Consider the following 19,205-nt stretch of genomic DNA (forward strand, 5'->3'; position numbering starts at 1 on the left):
CTATGCGGCATCATTTCTGAGGGCTCTGTTCTGTTCCATTGATCTATGTCTCTGTTGTGGTACCAGTACCATGCTGTTTTGGTTACTGTAGCCTTGTAGTATAGTTTGAAGTCAGGTAGCGTGATGCCTCCAGCTTTGTTCTTTTGGCTTAGGATTGACTTGGCGATGCGGGCTCTTTTTTGGTTCCATATGAACTTTAAAGTAGTTTTTTCCAATTCTGTGAAGAAAGTCATTGGTAGCTTGATGGGGATGCTCATGGGTTGGAAGAATCAATATCGTGAAAATGGCCATACTGCCCAAGGTAATTTATAGATTCAATAAAATATTTACTTCTAGTAACATGAATTTTCATTTAGAGTTCATAGAGCAAACATAAATCTCTAAAGAAAAAGATGTACAAGAACAAAAAAAAATGAGTCTCTTGTTTTTAGACTTGATGTTATTTTGTTAGTTTCTCAGGACAGAACTTTCTGTGATATAATTGTGATGGGTGTTGCTAGTGTCTGTGAATCATAACTGTTGAGCCCTGGAGTTAACTTTTTATAAAGTACAAAGAGGAATCTCATTGGTGCGTCTCTCTTGCTGTTCTGCATCAAAATGAAAGCATACTGACATTGACAGGAGCCAAGTCAATAAACATTTGTTGAGCAGCTAGCTTGTACAGAACACTGTGCTAAACAAAATAGATGATAAAGAGGAGAACAAGATGTTGCCCTTTACTTGGGAGGCTATGATCTTAAGGGGCAGATGATTAAAAATTAAATCTGATGAAAGGCAGGGTTTGGTTGGTGCTATTACCAGGAAACAAAGTGCTAGAACAGCACTTTTTTCAAACCACAAAGCTTTACTTATTGGTAGAACACAATTTTTCAAACCACAATTAAACCTTTACTTGTTAGTAAAACATTCTCTGGAATCAATATGTCAGCATTTAAATTAATATTGAGGTGAACAGAGGATTCACGAAAAACAAAACAAAAATGATTGGCTCATTTCTGTCTGCCCCTTGGTTGCTTCGAGCATGGTGTTTTTTTTCTTAATCTGGTCCACTTGGATGGTGGCACACCTCTGCAATAAGTGGAACCCCTAAAGCTGGCAGCTCAACATCTGTGACTCCGTGGTGTGTATAGAAAGTTCCCGAAAGGCCAGCACCACCAAAAATGGCGGAGCAGTTGGCACCCTGGGAAGTGACGCTGTAGTTTTGCCACTGCAATGAGTGCCTAATAATCTTTTAGTGTTCCAGTTCTGCCATTCACTACCTGTGGCCTTTTAAAAGCCCTGCGGTTTCCTTATTTATAAAATGAGTAGGCTGTGCTAGACTGTAGAATGTGTCTAAGGTTCTTTCTGGCACTAAAATTCTGTGGATCTTACTTTGAAGTTTTCATAAGAGCCAGGAAGTTTTCCTCCTTGGCTTCTCCGCATCAAATGACCCAAGAGAAAAAAACACATTCTTGAGCGGCAGAGAAGTACCTCGTTTCTTTCTAAAATATCCCTTCTGATTTTTCCACTTCACTAGTGTTTCTAGAACCAACCTTCTTTCTAAGTTCTGTATAGTTCAACTTGAGTATCAAAGGAAAAATAATTATGCAGAACTTATATGGGTGAATATGATGGCCCAGCAGTGGAAAGTTGATAGTCTCTCGAGGGTGGGCAGCACCGGACACTTGAGACAAAGGACTCTCCATAAATGTAGACGGAGATGATTTGTAAAAAGGATTATTTGACTCAGGAAGTATTAGCCAGAAAGAAGAGATACACTAAACTTGAACAAATCACTTTAATTTCCCAAGGCAGTATCTGCCATGGCATCCTCATGTTCTGCACATGTTGTAACAGATGAAAATTTTAGATTTTTATGTTTTATGCTTCCATTAAGCCAACAGAGTCTTTGCAGATTTTCATTGTGTTTTGGGGTTGTAAGCAAAATATGTTTTATTGGCAAAAAGATTTCTGCTTTTTAGTCAGCATTTGATGAGGGATTCTGTTTTGTTTTGTTTTTTTTGTTTTGTTTTGTTTTCCAGAGGGGGAAGGGGAATTAGAAAAGGAAGCTGAATAATTTAAAGGTTGAAATTTTAGGTAGTTCTTTTTTAAAAACAAAACAAAAATATCATCTTCAAACAACACAATTAAAAGGTCCTAAACTTCCATTTAAACTGGAAGAACTTTGCAAAAGAATTCTGATACATTTATTTCAGTGTCATCTCTTGAAAGGACAACATTCAACGGTGCCCAGTTTCTGATAGCCACCACTCTCTACAACGTGCATAGCAATGGTGCCCTCTGCCCTCCTAGAGTCACAGGATGAAATGGGTCAGCACTCCAGGAGCTTGGAGGACCCAATGATATACCAAGGCCCAAATAGCTGAGTGCCTACTCTGCTCCCACCACTGGTCTTAGCCTTAGGATTCAATTAAGAACAAAAGATGGAATATTCCTGTTTTCATGGAATTACCTTCTAATGAGCTAGGTAGACAATAGTCTTATGTCAAGTTATGTAAGTACTGAGGGTTATATAGTATGGAATAGGTTTCAGTTCTTTCCTGGAAGTTCTCAGAATTACTTTAAATCAGGAGAAAAGTCACCAAAGAAAATTCTGACAGAAATGATCCACCCACCCAAGTGTCTCCAAAATTAGGAATCTCTCCGAAATAAAGCATACCAAGTGTGTATGCACATGTATGTGCATGTACACATATATAAGGTTAGCAAAGACTAAAAAGATTGTGCCTTGTTGCCAAACAGAACTACACACAAACAACTGGTAACATCTAGGAAAGCAGTAGTAATTTTCCATTACCTTTTGTTCAAAGAGAAGTGGCTTCTCCCAGTTTAGTGTCAGAATGAGAGTCCTAGCCTCAGACAGGTTCAGGTAAGACACCCAGAGTACTTCCGTTATGTTAACAACCGTACGCAGCAATAGAAGTTCTTTGGTCCTACTGTGCTTTTGCCTTTGGGTAAAAAGTTACACTTATGGATCATTGGGAAGAGCCTGTGCTGTGGAGTTAGGGGGTCAGGGGAGTAGACCTGAGTCAGAATTCCTGCTTTGCCTCCTAACCTCTGAACCTAGATTTTTTTCTTTATAATCTTGTGATAATAACTTCACTTTTGTCCTGCATGGTTGTGTTGTACGTTGTATAATGCACCTAGAACATAACTTAGGTGCTCATTAAATAGTTACCAGTGTGACATAGTAGTAAGAAATGGTCATCTTCATTTTTAAAGAGGATGGCAAGAAAATGGCATTAATCCCTGTAATGAAATTTTGTGTATGGTGCAGATCAACAGCTTAGGAGTAGGAGAATTGATTGGAAGGTGAGCAGGTTCCTATTCTTCTTAGTTTAAATATAATTTTCCCAGTTATATAACATAGTTTGTAGGTGTATTAGGAAAGAGTTTAATAACCATATTGTGCCTCAGTTTCTGTACCTGCAAATATATGGATGGTTTGAAAGATGAATAAAAGTATATGGAAAACTTCGAAGTCTTGATGAGAGAATATTGATAAATGTAAAGGATTAGAGTGATTATTGTGATTACAAGATAAGAATTCTTTCCACCCAGGGGAGAGGAAGACACAGAAAATCTATCGTATTGCACTGCTGATTTCAAAGGAGTTGCTTTGAGACTACTAAATGCTGAGAAATTGAACACTGGAAGTAAAGGCTCACTAACAATTTTGTTGTTTTCAGTTTTTAAGTTACACAAGAGTGGGTGAAAAGAAATTTATTCTAGGTGCTTTTGCAATCTAGTGGGCTTATTATAACCAAAAGGTTATAGGATCAGTCTGTTGTCTTCTGCTTTTCTTCCCAGGTATAAAAATTATTTCTGCACACTTTCATCAGCACTAAGCTTCTTCAGGGCAATAAGAGATAGAAGAGAAACACCTGGTTCCTCTGTCAAGTATATTTCAGTTCTATTCCCCACCCACATTGTTAGCTCAGCTTTGAGGGCAATACGGCTTCTAGTGGCCGCTCTTTGTTTTACTGCCAAATGCCCCCAAACAAGAATAAGCTTACCTGACAAAATTACATCTCATAAATTAAAAATAAGGTTTCTTCCTTCTTGCTTCCCCACTCTTCACTTTATACCACATACATCCCCACATTTGTATGCACACAGACCACGAGAGGAAGGATGAGAAATGGAAGAACAGTGGTTCATCTCTCAAGTCTGATACTGCTCTGTGGAGGCTGTTAGTGTTTGGCCTCCACACTTTAAAGGTATCTTCAGGTAACCTACACTATCTATTATTTTAGGGCAAAAATCACCACCATTTCACTTTCTCTTTGTGAATTTTCTCTTCTCTGTGCTGCCAGTCAGGGTCAAATTTGGACTGCATTCAAACCAAAAGAACTTACAGTTTTTGTTACATCACTGTTTAGTTGGCCCTGTTAATTTAGCTTCTATATTAACACTGAGAGATATTTCTTGATTGATCACAAGTATTAGACATTCAGTCTATAGCTGTTATCATCACCTTATTTAAGATGTAATGATCTAATCACAGTACTGCCAATTCTGATTATTACCAGGGACAAAATGTCCTGTGCTTTTGGTAATTCCCCAGACTGGTTTGAGGGCACATCAAGAAAGATCTCAAAGAAGAAAAGGAAAATACTACACACTAGTGCTGCATAAACCCAACCACCATAATTCTAATTTTATTTGAATGTTCGGTGGTCATAAATAGGCTACTTATTTTCTTTAAGGTATAATTCACAGTGGACATTTTAATATGCAAGACTCTCCCTGCTGGAAATTTGCAAACATAAATCAAAATGCAATCTTAAAGCCCTCAATGTAATGTAGCAGAAGAGCAGAAAAGCACTAAAACAAAAGGTATGACATTTATTTTTACAAAAGCAATAGACACAAGATGGATAATATATAAACTTCATTCGTGTCCTACTTTTGTGATCTATTGTTATCTGAAACATTAATTTCATATATCCTGTTCCTCTCCTCTGTAATAACAATTTGAAAACAACTTGGATTGGCACCTTTTCCATTTCAATATTAGGATTTTTGACTAGTCTAGAGCCAAAAACTATGCAACTGTTATTTGTAATTACCTGTAAAAGCCCATGTAGAATTCACTGTCACTAAACCAGAAGTTCGCAATTGAGAAACTGAACCCTAAAACCACTGGGACCTAGATACCTGTTAAGTTAACTTTTATAGCAATTAAAATTTTAATAACTATAAGCTGTTTACGTAAAAAATTTGCTGCCATGTTTGCTATGAAAATGTCGAGGACACGTCAGAGTTACCTCTTTCAAATCATGCAAGGAACAATGTTTCCCACTAGGAGTAGTAAGAGCACATTTTCCATTTTGACCTTCTTGCCAGACAGCTTGGAATCATATCTGAGCCTGAATTATAGTAACTGTCTGAATACATATAAACATAGTCATAACATATTTCCTAATCATGATTTTTGTTTATTTTCTTTTATAATACTTCGTAGTCACATAAACACAATCTATTTGTTCTACATAGTTTCTGATCTCTCAATTTTAGTCTAATATCCCTGGGTTTACACATACATGTTTTTCCTGTGAGTCACCACAAATTACGTGGGAAGCAAATAGAGTTTAATTAAAATAAATAAAATTATATTGTTGTAATCATCAACCTGCAAGAAATATTAAGATACTGATGACTCGGCTGTGACGAAATTAAGGAGGACTGATATTATCAGTCCCCCCCATCCTGTTTAAAAATGCTTTCTCGATTTAAAACAACAGCAGTAACAAACTAAGGAAGAAACACATTGATCATTCTTCTCCATCTCCAAGCTTATTTTCTTCCTAAAGAAAAATTCACAGAAATGTTAACTAAATTTTTTTAAGTCCCAAATCCTTTATATAAAAAGCCTTAATAAGTTGTTGTAGACAAAACCCATTCTTAGAATTTATCAGTCAGTTGTTATATATTGCCTTGTGCTAGTTATTTTTAAGAGATCAAAATAAAATTCACTTCTGACAGCCCAAAATAGTTACTGACATTGTAACTAAAGTGACGTTGTAACTAAAGCCTACTTCGTACAGCTCACCTGGCAGAGCAGGGTCTAGAAACAGTTCTGATGTAACCTAATTGTGCTAATTACTGTACACCCCTTCTGTGAGTAGGATAATTGTCATACTAACAGTTGCCATGAAAGTAGAACAACTGCAGTGAAGCCATTAGATAATGATCTATGACTACCTTAAATGCATGCATGTGTGCTGATATTTAAGAGGTTATCTGAAGTCAAGCAGTATCCATTTTTCCAATGAGCAAGTAACGATATATATAATAGTCTACTAAGATGAGAACTTTAGTCCTGTTGCACAAAATTTCTTAACACATGATTATTAATATGCAGTCTTCATAACATCTGAGCAGAGAGACATGGGAACTTTGGTTCTTATCCTCATCCCTCAAATTATCATCTGGGAGCTATTTTTTTTCCATTTTCTCATTCACCCTATAGTTATTTATGCATTTTTCTCATCTCCTCAACTAAACTAGAGTCTTCTGAAGTCAGGAACTGTATTTTATAAAATCTTTAGGTTTTATACAGAGCCTTAGACATGGTATAGACAGACAGATAGACAGACAGACAAATCTACTTAAGATAGATAGACAGACCGACAAATCTACTTAAGAATGACCTGGGTTTCATTTTAAAGTCATACAAAAATATATCTTTGTTCAATTAGCTGGAATGTTGTATTTTTTGAAAACACTTTTAAATGGCAATAATCTGTGACATGTTACTCTAAGACAACTACTTGAGATATCTTAGTTCCCAAAAAGTTTCTTTGTAAACCAGGAATTAACTATTTTTAATATACTTGCATCTGAAGTTTTAATGACCCACACTTCAGTATTCTGTCAACTGCTCCAGAATGGTTGTCATAGTTACCTAGTATCAGGAACATAAAGCTAAATAAATTTCAATACAATCTTAACCCATTGCAGTTTCTGAAGTGATACATTTTAATAGGTTTCACAACATCAGAGGCCTCCATAAAAATCCATGCAAATAAAATAAAAGATTACAGACTTGAATATATGCTGATGTTTTTCAAGAAATAGAAATGCTTTCAAATGAGCTCTCACCTAGTGAACTAATTTTAATTTGTTGATCATGTTTCAAACAGAAAGTTAAGATTCATCTAGGAAAAAAAAAAAAGATTCATCTAGGAATAGTAATAATGCTTTAATTGTGTGAGTGGGTTGAATCAGATAATGCAGTATTATTTGTAATGAGTTCTTATGTTTTCTACAGGTGGATAAGTGGAGCAGCTGTAGTCAATGCATTTTACTCTTCAGGAAGAAATCAGATAGGTAAGGTGTATTCTTAAATAATTATTTAATATTTCTCTATTGTTCCCAACCTGTAGCACATTGTATGACCAATTACAATACCTATAAACAAGCACAGCTGAGGCTGACTTATTGATCTATTGAATACATTTCTTGAAAGTACATGCGGCCGGGCGCGTGGCTCACGCTTGTAATCCCAGCACTTTGGGAGGCCGAGGCGGGCGGATCACGAGGTCAGGAGATCGAGACCACGGTGAAACCCCGTCTCTACTAAAAATACAAAAAAAAAATTAGCTGGGCGTGGTGGTGGGCGCCTGTAGTCCCAGCTACTCGGAGAGGCTGAGGCAGGAGAATGGCGTGAACCCGGGAGGCGGAGCTTGCAGTGAGCCGAGATTGCGCCACTGCCCTCCAGCGTGGGCGACAGAGCGAGACTCTGTCTCAAAAAAAAAAAAAAAAAAAAAAAAAGAAAGTAAATGCATCCATGTACCTTCTTTCACTATAATGGGAAAATTCAGATTAGTACAAATCATGTTAAGTAGTTTTGTTTCTTTTACAATATTCTTATCTATATCTAAAATGGTTTATCTTATTTCTAAATATTTTTATTTTATTTCTAAGTACCTTTTTTAAAGTCCTTTGAATATATCTATATAAAGTCATATTGACTTTAAGACTCATTAAGCATTAGCTTCTTCAATAAGGTTTCAAGAGCAAACTTTTCACAGATCCAGTCCTCCTGGCAATTCTGTATGCTGGCTCTGTGAGAGATGATCCTATTATATGTCATCTTCATTCAGGAAGGCTCCAACGGTTTTAGAAAGTTGGAATCTCAATTATATTAGATTGAATCATATGAAATTGTATTTACCTAGCCACAATTGATCAAAAAAGAAAAAAATTTCATAAGTTCACTTATAGTATTATTACAGACATATACATAGATTAACACATGAATAAATTATCATATATGATGAATAACTGAATGACATAATATGACAAAAATATTTTCCTCTTCTTGGGAAGGTCTGGACATCTCTGAACATACATTGGCTCACATATGTCACTTATCACATACATTGGCTCATTTTTTTTCAAGGGGTTTTTAGCATTAGAAAGGTACTCAACTGACTCAATACTGCCAGAAATATTCTAAACAAATAGTAGAGCAAGCTTCTGTAGGTGCACTCAGTTCTCCAGGTGCACTCAGTCCTGCCCTTCATTTGTAAACGTGGTCTAGAATTAAGAGAGAAGATAATCTCAGCATTATTCTAAACCATTCTTCTTGTATCTCAGAGTCTGTTGTAAGCCTCATTTTTATTGAATTATATTACCAATTAGATTAGAAATTATAAAAAATCTTACAAGATATTTATCATTGGCTAAAAAAAACTAACCTTAAAATAAATTGTATATTTTTATGTTAAAGTTTGATTATACCTTCCCCAGTTGCTTTGAAGTCTAAAAAGAGTTAGGTTAAGAAGTTACCTACATTTTCTTCTAGTATTTTTATGATTTCTATTTTTGGAGTAAAACCTGAATCTATCTGGAATTTACCTTGGTACATGACCTGAAACTGCATTATATAAAGTAACCAGAAAAGATTGTTTTGTATAACATATAAATAATAAGTAAGATATGTTTACTCGGCTTAAAATTACTTAGCTCAAAGTCTAAGCTAATGTTTTCTGGCTAGGGAAATGATTGCCCAAACCCATACCAGAACGTGCTTAATAATCAACTCCTCAGAATCTTTGCAGTCAGTCCTTTATAACATATTATTTGAAACCATTCAGTCCTTGTTTTAAAATGCCTTTATCTCTAGAGAGTCTTCACTTTGAAGCCCTCTTTTTAATATTCAGTAGTTCTGTCAGTGTCTAGTTCATTTGGTACTGAGACAAACGTAATAATTAACTTTCAATGGAATCCCAAGTCAAAGCAAGGCAACTTAGACCCCTTAGTGCTGCATTAGAGCAGACTAAGGGATGCAGCTTCCTTTCAGTCCAGCCCAGGGAGGACCCTGGATCCTATCGGACCTGGTGCTGGTGCATCCTCGGTAGGACCACTCTGGCATGTTCAGTCCTTCAGCCCTTCTCTAGAGTAGGCTCAGGCATTTATGCCAAGACAGGACCTTGTTTGATTCTGAATTACCCCAAGTCCCTGGAGGTGGCTCAAAATTGGCCCACTTCAGGGATTCCCCGATCAGAGAAGAGCTGAAAATATTTTCATTTTGAGTATAATGTCCTGAAACCAAAGAAGCACACAGAAAAAGGAAAAAGAGGGTAAAAGTGGCCCAATAGTGGTCTATTTCACAAAATAGACAATAATCCTCTGGTAAATCAAGAATTAGCTATAATAACAATTCTGAATATATCAAAAAGACCTTTTCCAAGATCCTTAAAATAAGGATCCAATGGAAATATAAAATAAGAAAACTTGTTAACCTCTTTTCATATGCTTGTCTGCTTCTTGAACAGCAGAAGCAGAAGAAGGGAAATCCTTGAAATGTACACTTTTTTCTTTCACAATTTAAATCTTCAAAGTGGGGATTGTCTTAACTAAAAATAGTTGAAGAGTCAAATCTCCATCTTTTTTCTTGATAGGAATGTTTATGTGGGCTGGGTGCGGTGGCTCATGTCTGTAATCTCAGCACTTTGGGAGGCTAAGGTGGGTGGATCACCTGAGGTCAAGAGTTCGAGACCAGCCTGGCCAACATGGTGAAACCCCATCTCTACTAAAAATACAAAAATTAGCCTAGTGTGGTGGTGGGTGCCTGTAATCCCAGCTACTCGGAAGGCTGAGGCACGAGAATCACTTGAACCGAGGAGGCAGAGATTGCAATGAGCTGAGATCATGCCACTGTGCTCCAGTGCTCCACCCAGGCTGGAGCCTGGGTGACAAAGCAAAACTCTGTCTCAAAAAAAAAAAAGAAAAGAAAAGAAAAAGAAATGTGTATATGTATATAAATACACACCTACCTACCTATATACATGTCTTCTGCAACACTGTCTTAATGGATTTGGGATAATGTCCATTATAAAATTAGGGTTGGTATAGAGTAGCATGTGCCACGTAAGTGAGCCCCTCCCTCCACACACACATAGACATACGAATACTCCAAATTAGACTGCATACACTTTCTCATGGGATTGGTCATTTTATGTTGTTATGTTAAAAAAAGAACTTGTTTTGTTATATAGAGACTTACCCATATCAATAATTTCTACTTAATTCAGTTTTCACCATTTTGTTAGAACTTACACATGTAGGCTACATTCCAATTTGTATGCATTCCTACTCTTCATATCAACAAAAAAGTCAATTTCCAAGAAAGAAGGCAAACTAAAAGTGCTTAATCCACTGTTCCTCTTCCTTGCATGTTTACTTCATGGAGTTCTAGAAGGCCTCCGTGCCATGACATTAGGAAAGCTGCGCTTCAATGTTTTGTCATATGGTTCTCTGTAAGTTCTAGGTGCTGTTCAGTCATCTTATTAAACCTTAAAATCTCAATCAAGGAAATGTTTTAGTGTATTCTCCTTTTTCATTAAAATTGCAGAAAGGATCTTTTAAATCAATTTTTTTAATTTCTCGAATGTGTAAGTTCTTTAGTGTGTTCAGTCTGTGTCGAATATAAATACCTTGAGATAGTCAAATTTTCTAAATTGCCTTATTTATTCTTAGGAGTTTTATTTTCAGACTTTAAAATTAAGACTGTTTCCAAACATATTGTTACTCTATTTAATATGAAAAGAATGTTTAGACTATGCATGGTGGCTCATGCCTGTAATCCCAGTAGTTTGGAAAGCTGAGGTGGGTTGATTACTTGAGCTCAGGAGTTGATACCAGCCTGGGCAACATGGTAAAACCCCATCTCTACCAAAAACTACAAAAAATTAACTGGGCATGGTGGTGCATTCCTGTGGTCTCAGCTACTTGAGAGGCTGAGGTGGGAGGATTTCTTGAGCCTGAAAGGTGGAGGTTGCAGTAAGCCAAGGTCACACCACTGCACTTCAGCCTGGGTGACAGAGTAAGACCCTGTCCCAAAAAAAAAAAAAAAAAAAGAATGTTTAATTATTTTCCACCAAAAGAATTACTTAATTGCTGCCTTAGGCTTCATATGAAATATTCTAAAATTGAATTGCTAGCAGCCTTCAAAAAATAAGCCACAGAAGTTGTGCTGGGGAGGCAAAAAAAGGGGGAAGAGGAGTCACAGTCTTTTGCTTCATGGCCCAATGACTTATTTAATTAACTAACTTGTTGACAATCATGAACATAAAAAATGCACAACTAAGCAGTTGGTTATAAACAACAGTTGTGACGCCTACTAGGTAACAGCAATAAGGCTAATGGAGAAAATCCTCCTTACAGAGATTTAGCTGACAAAGTAAAAGGGGAGGTCATAATTAGCAAAGTTGAACTTGAAGACTAATATTTAATAAGAACCATAAAAGCCTTATCACTTGCCTGAAGAATGGCATATCAGGGTATGATTAAAGCAGCAGGATCTTTGTAGTTAATATTTAGTCTTGATAGCACATTTCATAACAGCATTTTATATGATGGGTGGATTTTAATCAAAGTACATAGTGTGGGAGATAGTATTCACTTTAAGTTAATAAAGTACTGCACATAATTTTTATACTTTAAGCTAAAAATAAGTTCATGGCTCCGTTTAGCTCAGGCTGCTACACGTGAGGTATAACTTTCATCAAAATTCTCTAAGGACAAAAGTACTTTTTTGTTGTTGTGTCATTTGAATGTTAGGGCAACTTTCCAAATTTTTGTAGAGGTCTGGAGAGCAATTAAATTGCTCAGATGCTTTTTGAAGTCTTCTCTGTAAATATCTAATATTTATCCCTGAAGCCCATGCGAGGTTACATTGTGTTCAGCCCACCTGAAAGACAAAGAAATAACATGTGCTACTCTGTGTTAACTAGATCTTAAATTTCTTAAGGTCAGGGCCCTGCTTTTATATTCTTAATGTCCTGCATAGCAATGACCCAGGGCTTTGCGCTTAATAGGTGTTGATACTGAAGATTTTTTTTTTTAATTACAGAAAGTAATGTTTCAGTTATTCAGTGGATGCTAGAGTCTTAAGCCATTAAAGATAGAATTACTAAACTATGAACATATAATTAATTTAATTTTAATTTCTTTCTAAGGCCAAAGATTAGTTACATCTAAATAACATGACCCAAAATTTTATTAAACAGGGGAAATATATTCCAAGGGAAGATACTCTCCATCTTTTATTAGTATTTAAGACACATTATTAGTATATTTCAGAAATAGTGAAGTATATTTCATGAGAGTATATATTATAAGAGAATACTGGAATGGGGCAGGGAAGGGGAGGGTATGATGGAAGTGGAAAGGTGGGAGAGGACCCTGGAGCCATAGGCCAGAAAGATGTGTTTAGCTAGAGAGCAATGGTAAGCCTTGCAAAGATTTTTAGCAGGAGAATGATGATGCCCAGAGTTGTCTTTAATCTGCCTACAGGATAGATTCAGAGAGTAGATTAGATTTAGAATAGATTGTAGTTGGGTGAGACAGAAAGTGGGAGACCGATTAGGAAATTAAGTCATTCCTGAGACAAAGAATGAGAGTATGTGTGAACAGTAATACTGACAGGAGGAGATAAAGATGCTCCTGAAAGCCACCTCACCCAGCCTCTGCCTAAGCAGACTTGTAAAAGACTGTAAAAGAAAGGAGGCATCTAAGATAAGTAGAAACATTTACTTTTGCTGATAGAGACCCTTCAAGTGCCATTAGCAGAAATAATACAAAGAGCGAGGGCCTAGAGGGGAAAATGAATTTGATGTTTGACGCATTAAATATACCACGTTTGTGAGACATCTGAATGGAGAAAGTTAGCAAGTTAATGCAGATGTCAGAGTAGACATACTGAAAACTACAATTCATTTATTTATTCACTAAACTCTGTAGGACACATTAGTAAGTTAGGGTGATCGTTCATTTATTTATCATTGATTATTCATTGATTCAGCACATTTCCTGAGCCCTGATTATGTTCCGGGTACTATTCTAGTTTTAGGTATTGTTCAATTTTAGGCATTTAGATAATGAACTAGAAAAATGTATGAAATTAAAAAATAAACAAATGTATGTACAGACACACAAATCTCTGCTCTCAAAGGGCTAATATTTGAGGAGCTGGGGTAGGATTAGGGCAGACAGGAAAAGGAAGGACTGTGATCATAAAGAAATAAATAGAATATGAGGTAGTCATAAGTGCCTTGATGAAAATAAGGTAAGGTTATGTGATTGAGGTATACCTTCAATTGAGTGGCAATATTTATTTAAGATATTATTGTAGATGGATATAATTTCTGCAATAACATTAAAAATAATATTGGTGTTATTGAGTAACTATTTCTTCCAAATATTTATAAGGTGGAAAGGACCTTTTGAATGCAGGTTATAACTTCCCTTCATTCCAAATTCCTTACAGCACAAAACAATCTTAAAAGAGATTGTAAAGTGAATCATGATGATAAATCACAGATTATAGCGCCACTCCAGGGTGAACTCTGTTGTCATCCATAATAAAATGCCTGCATTGGTTTCTATTACAGAAGGTTTTTGTATATAACTAAGTGAAACTGACATAGTGAACAGCAGCTTAGCAAGCACAAAGCCAACCCCAAGCCTGCCATCACTGAATAATGCCATGGTGGCATGCGCCTGTAGTCCCGGCTACTCAGGAGGCTGAGGAGGGAGGACTGTCTCTAAGAAAATAAAAATTTTTTTTAAATTATGCCACAAATAATCTCTAACTATCTTCTCTCCTTGTAGTCTTCCCAGCCGGCATTCTGCAGCCCCCCTTCTTTAGTGCCCAGCAGTCCAACTCATTGAACTATGGGGGCATCGGCATGGTCATAGGACACGAAATCACCCATGGCTTCGATGACAATGGTAAAGTGCAGTTGACATTTTCTTTTGGCTGAGGTACATGCTCATAAATTTGATTAAGAGTTATTATAATTTATTACTACAAAGCTACATTTATTCAAACATGTATCATTTCTGTAATTTTCACCACACTTTCAATTTTCCCTTTAAATTATTGCTTTAAGAGATGAAAAAATTCTCACAGTGAGGTAAGCAATGTGTGCTTTACACTCTGGCAGAATGAAGTAAATATTCCTATTAGGAAAATATTATGGTGTTTGTCAGCAGCAGTGATAATGCTCGGTCTTAGTTTCCTGATTGTATATGATGTATCTTGTCATACTCTTAAAGGACAGAAGGACAGGCTGCATGTCTGTGTCTTAAAATCAGATATAAAATCAGAAAATATTGTGTCTCCAAGTGCTCATAAGACTCTTAGGCTGCTTTGGGTCAGAGACTTTTTTTTTTCGTCTTGTACCTACTACCTAGTTCAAGTCTTTGCAAACAGTCAGGCACTTAAATGCCACCCTAAATGGCAAAATTAATTTAGAATTTCAATCAAAGCTGAATTCCTGAGAGGAATAAAGGCGTGAAATATCTAAAGAGGTGATAGTTAAATCTATGACAAATTTCGTTCACAAATGGAAAGAAAGTAGAAAGAGAACAACAGAGAGAAAATTCTTAATCCCCATTTTAGAGAGCCAGAGAAAGAAAAAGAGACAGAAATGTTAGAATTCTTAAAAAGACTTACTAAGTGTCTATTAACACAAACTATGCAACAGTCTTTACAGGTAGGTTCTAATACTGTTTCTGTTTTCCAAGTGGAAAAAAATAAAAACACATGAAAGATTTGCCCAAAGATACAAAGATAGGAACTGGTAAAACTAGGAGGTGAGTTCAGGTAGGTTGGCTACATAGCCCTTTTCTTAATCGCTACATCATAGACAAATATGAAAAAGATGGTAATATTGTGTCAAAACACATGATGCATATAAATGCAATTGGAGCTCAAAAGGGAGAAAGATCGATGTAGTTTGTGGTTGGCAGGGAAGCTATAGGAGAAAAAGACTTTTTTTGTGTGCTTGAAGTAGAGGGAAACTATGAGCCCACAGTGTCCTATGAAGGGTCCAGGAATATAAAAATGCCAGAATAAAAATGTTGACCATTTTAAAAATCTCAAAATATCAAACTAAACAGACTTAGGTCAAGTAAAAACCATTCAACAGAACAAGGCATAACTTCAAGAATATTTTGTCTGGCGGCCTCTTCTGAGATATCAAGAGCCAAATGGGTGAAATGTCTGGGTCAATGCTGAGACGCATTAGCAAAGAAAGCTCTGGCAGTCCAGGCTTTGCCAACTCTGTGATGAGGAGGGATGACAGTTTCTCTCATCGTCTGCCTAATTTAATGTTCTGTCACACAGCAGTATTTCAGTCCTTGCACTTTGAATTAAAGATATCTTATAATTCTTGTTGCAATGAGTTCCCCTTTTACTTAAATAAATATATTATAGGCAGAAACTTTAACAAAGATGGAGACCTCGTTGACTGGTGGACTCAACAGTCTGCAAGTAACTTTAAGGAGCAATCCCAGTGCATGGTGTATCAGTATGGAAACTTTTCCTGGGACCTGGCAGGTGGACAGCACGTATGTCATTAGCATTCTCTTGAAAAGTTTTAGACATGTTCAATCTTAAGTGTATTATTGGTGTTGTTTTTTTTTTAACAATCCTAATAAAGTGTCTTTTTTAACAGCTCAATGGAATTAATACACTGGGAGAAAACATTGCTGATAATGGAGGTCTTGGTCAAGCATACAGAGTAAGTAAAAAGATTTTCTTTCCATTTTAGTGATTTAGAGTGTTTCTCGTATTTAATAATTCATTTAAAACCTTTTGCAAAAAAAGAAACTCATATAATATAAGCAGTAAATGATGAATAGAAAATGGAAAAAAAATATAAGGAGAAAGAGTTGTGAATATGCTAACAATAAGGGTCAATACATTGATGTGACAGAGCTGAACACTTAAGTTTGCAAAGAGCCAAGAAGAAGAGAAAACATGGAATATTATATCAGCTGAAATGAGGAGAGAGCAAGTTCACAAAGGAGGCAACATTTTTCTAAGAAATAATCTCTGGAATAAATTTTTTTAGAAGAAATGTCCCATAAGAAGGATTATTTCAGGGTCATTGACCAATATAGGAAACAGGTCCTTCAGTTTTGTAGCAGGTGAAGTAGCATTTGGGAACAAAAATCAATGTAAACCACAGGCATATTAAACCATAGTTCATATATGATACAGTAAGGGACTGACGTGGTATGGTTCCAGCACATGGCCTTATAGTCAACCACACTATTACACACAGAGGACTATTAACAGTGGAGCATCCCTTAGAATCCCATTTAGCCTTCCATTCATTCTTGCATTCAATACATATTCATTGAGGCTTAATAGGTTTGGCACTATTCAAAGAGCTGGAGATAAAGCAACGAATGCTTTATGAAAGGTCATTATTTGAGGATCTGAGCAAGGGTTAAAAAATAGTCTGGTGGATGCTATGTGCATAAGAAAAGGCAGGGAATTTCATAAAAGGGTGGAGGAATGATGGTCTAGGAAGCAACAAAGAGGAATGAGGATGATTTTGAGTGTTTTTCTCAACTATGAAGTAGCCCATATGTAGGAGAACGAGCAGCGTCTACTTGAGATGTCACAAGGAACAAGTTGTTCCTAGGCTAGAACTAGGCTTCTCTAAGACAAGGATGGATGGAATGATCAGTGGAGTGAATGAGGGTGTAGAATCATTTGTTCATTATAGAAATGTTTGGATTAGAGTGGAGGAGGATAACATCAATGGTTGGGTCAGGGAAGAGGAAGCACCAGAGAAGTGGAGGAAGAGGTGACTGATGGGGCCTGCAATTTGGCAGTGACCAAAGATGATCAGAGTGTGAAGCTTGGCAGATTAAGTCAGCTACAAGGTTTCCAAAAGAATGAGTCCAACCAGTTCCAGGGGCATAGTAGATTGCTGCTGCTTTGAATGTTTAGTAATTTTTTTACTCGATGCCAGACATTGTACATTTTACCTCTTTTTTTTTTTTTTTTTTTTTTTTTTTTTTTTCTTTTTTTTTTTGAGATGGTTCAGGCATGTGCCACCACGCCTGGCTAATTTTTGTATTTGTAGTAGAGATGGGATTTCGCCATGTTGGCCAGCTGGTCTCAAACTCCTGACATCAAGCAATCCACCTGCCTTGGCCTCCTAAAGTGCTGGGAATACAGGCGTGAGCCACTGTGCCTGGCCACATTTTACCTCTTTGGGTGCTGGATGTTCTTTTGTTCCTATAAATATTCTTGAGCCTTATTCCAGGATACAGTTAAATTCCTTGAAAATGGTTTAATCCTTTTGGGTCTTCCTTTCGTAGCTTTTATTGGTTGGGATGGGGACAGTGTTCGGTCTAGGGACATTATTCTCAACTGCCGAGATAAGAATCTACTCTGTGAATCTTGGGGGTTTCCATTCTTGTCCTGTGTAAGTACCATAAATTGTTATCTCTAATCCTTTTGGGATATTGTTTTCCTAGCATTGGGTATTTTGCTCACACACATCTTCAGATCAAGACTAAGCCGAATGCTTGAGGATGACCATCTGTAATCTCTGAGGTTCTCTTTCTGTGTAGCTTTCTCCTCTTTAGTAACCTGTTCTTGGTGTCCCTGAACTCTCAGCTCCTTCTCCTCAACTTAAGGAGTCCCCCCAGCTCTGACTGTTTTTCTCCTATGATATGGCCTGAAAACTCTCAGGACAATAAGCTCAGCAGTCATGGGACTCACAGAGAGTAAAGTTTAATATCTCTCAGGGGTCGTTCTCCTTTTGCCTGATGTTCAGTGTTATGCAAACCATTGTTTTAAACATTTTGTTCATCATTTAGTTGTTTCGGCAAGAAGTTAAATCCAGTCCCTATCACTCCATCTTGGCTGGAAGTGGAAGGCATTGTCACTCAATATTCCCACAGTGATTCTAATACACAGCCAGATTGAGAATCACTGCTATAAAATCCAGCCAAAGTTGGGATTGATAGTACTCCCATGGAGATCCTCACCTAGAGCAAGTACAGAATTGTAATGATGAAGCAAATTACAATTGTGCAAATATTTTATTACACTTTGAAAATATGTAAATTCTTAACGTGTAATGCCTTGACCGCCTGCTAGATTGCGAGCTCTCTAAGAGGGAGCAGGTGCAAGCCTTTCCCATATCCCCAGCATCTTTACATAGTAGAGGTTCAGTAAGTCTATGTTGATGGTAAGTGGAAGAAATGAAATCTGTCTTCTGCTCATCTAGTTGGTCACCTTCCTTTGTATTAAATTGGAAATGACACATCTCAGAACGTTTATTATGAATTCCTTTTAAAAGTTTATTTAGTAGAGGAAAACTCAAAAAAAAAACTTTTTTCAGTAGTGTGCATAAATCTTTAAGAATTAAGAGGATTTTCTGACATTCAAATTACCTAAATATTTTCCTTCAAATGTACCTGAGGCTCAGTCCATTTGGTCCTGTCTTCCAAAGACCAGAATAGTTGCATTTTATTATCCCCAGACACATTGGAGACTAGGCCTCTAAGGGATCTCAGGAGAATCCTTTGACTTGGCAAGAATCACTCAAACTTAGTCTGGTGAGTCTATTTTGCTAAGATAGTAGTAACTAAGCTAAATGTAGCAATTGCAGACTTCCTTGGCAATTCATTTGTCCTGACTGGTCTTATTTATCAATTTATAAAACAACATTTAGATAAGTTTTTCATCACTTATTTAGGTCATCCATTCATTCAATTGACATTTATTGATCACCTGACATGTGCCAGGCTCTTGTCATCTACTATTCAGTATCTTCTTTTCAGAGCATGTGTAAATAAATTTGATTTGTCTTTTTAATCCATAAAATAGTTGTAGGTTACCATAACTAAATGTATTATTAGGGTGATTTTAACAT

The 19,205-nt window shown here is 36.6% G+C and overlaps 1 protein-coding gene across 6 annotated transcripts in view; it reads left to right on the forward strand.

Annotated features, from left to right (window-relative positions):
* Window positions 1–19,205, forward strand: part of MME (membrane metalloendopeptidase) — a 155,081-nt gene that overhangs the window by 124,203 nt on the left and 11,673 nt on the right. For all 6 annotated transcript variants that reach the window (XM_003256321.3, XM_003256322.3, XM_003256323.3 and 3 more), the window contains exons 17-20: window positions 7,277–7,335; window positions 14,128–14,247; window positions 15,737–15,870; window positions 15,978–16,043. In XM_003256321.3, the coding sequence (XP_003256369.2) occupies window positions 7,277–7,335; window positions 14,128–14,247; window positions 15,737–15,870; window positions 15,978–16,043 (379 nt within the window). The remainder of the gene's footprint in view (window positions 1–7,276; window positions 7,336–14,127; window positions 14,248–15,736; window positions 15,871–15,977; window positions 16,044–19,205) is intronic.

This window comes from Nomascus leucogenys, chromosome 11, assembly GCF_006542625.1.
Source record: "Nomascus leucogenys isolate Asia chromosome 11, Asia_NLE_v1, whole genome shotgun sequence".
NCBI classification, from domain to species: domain Eukaryota; kingdom Metazoa; phylum Chordata; class Mammalia; order Primates; family Hylobatidae; genus Nomascus; species Nomascus leucogenys.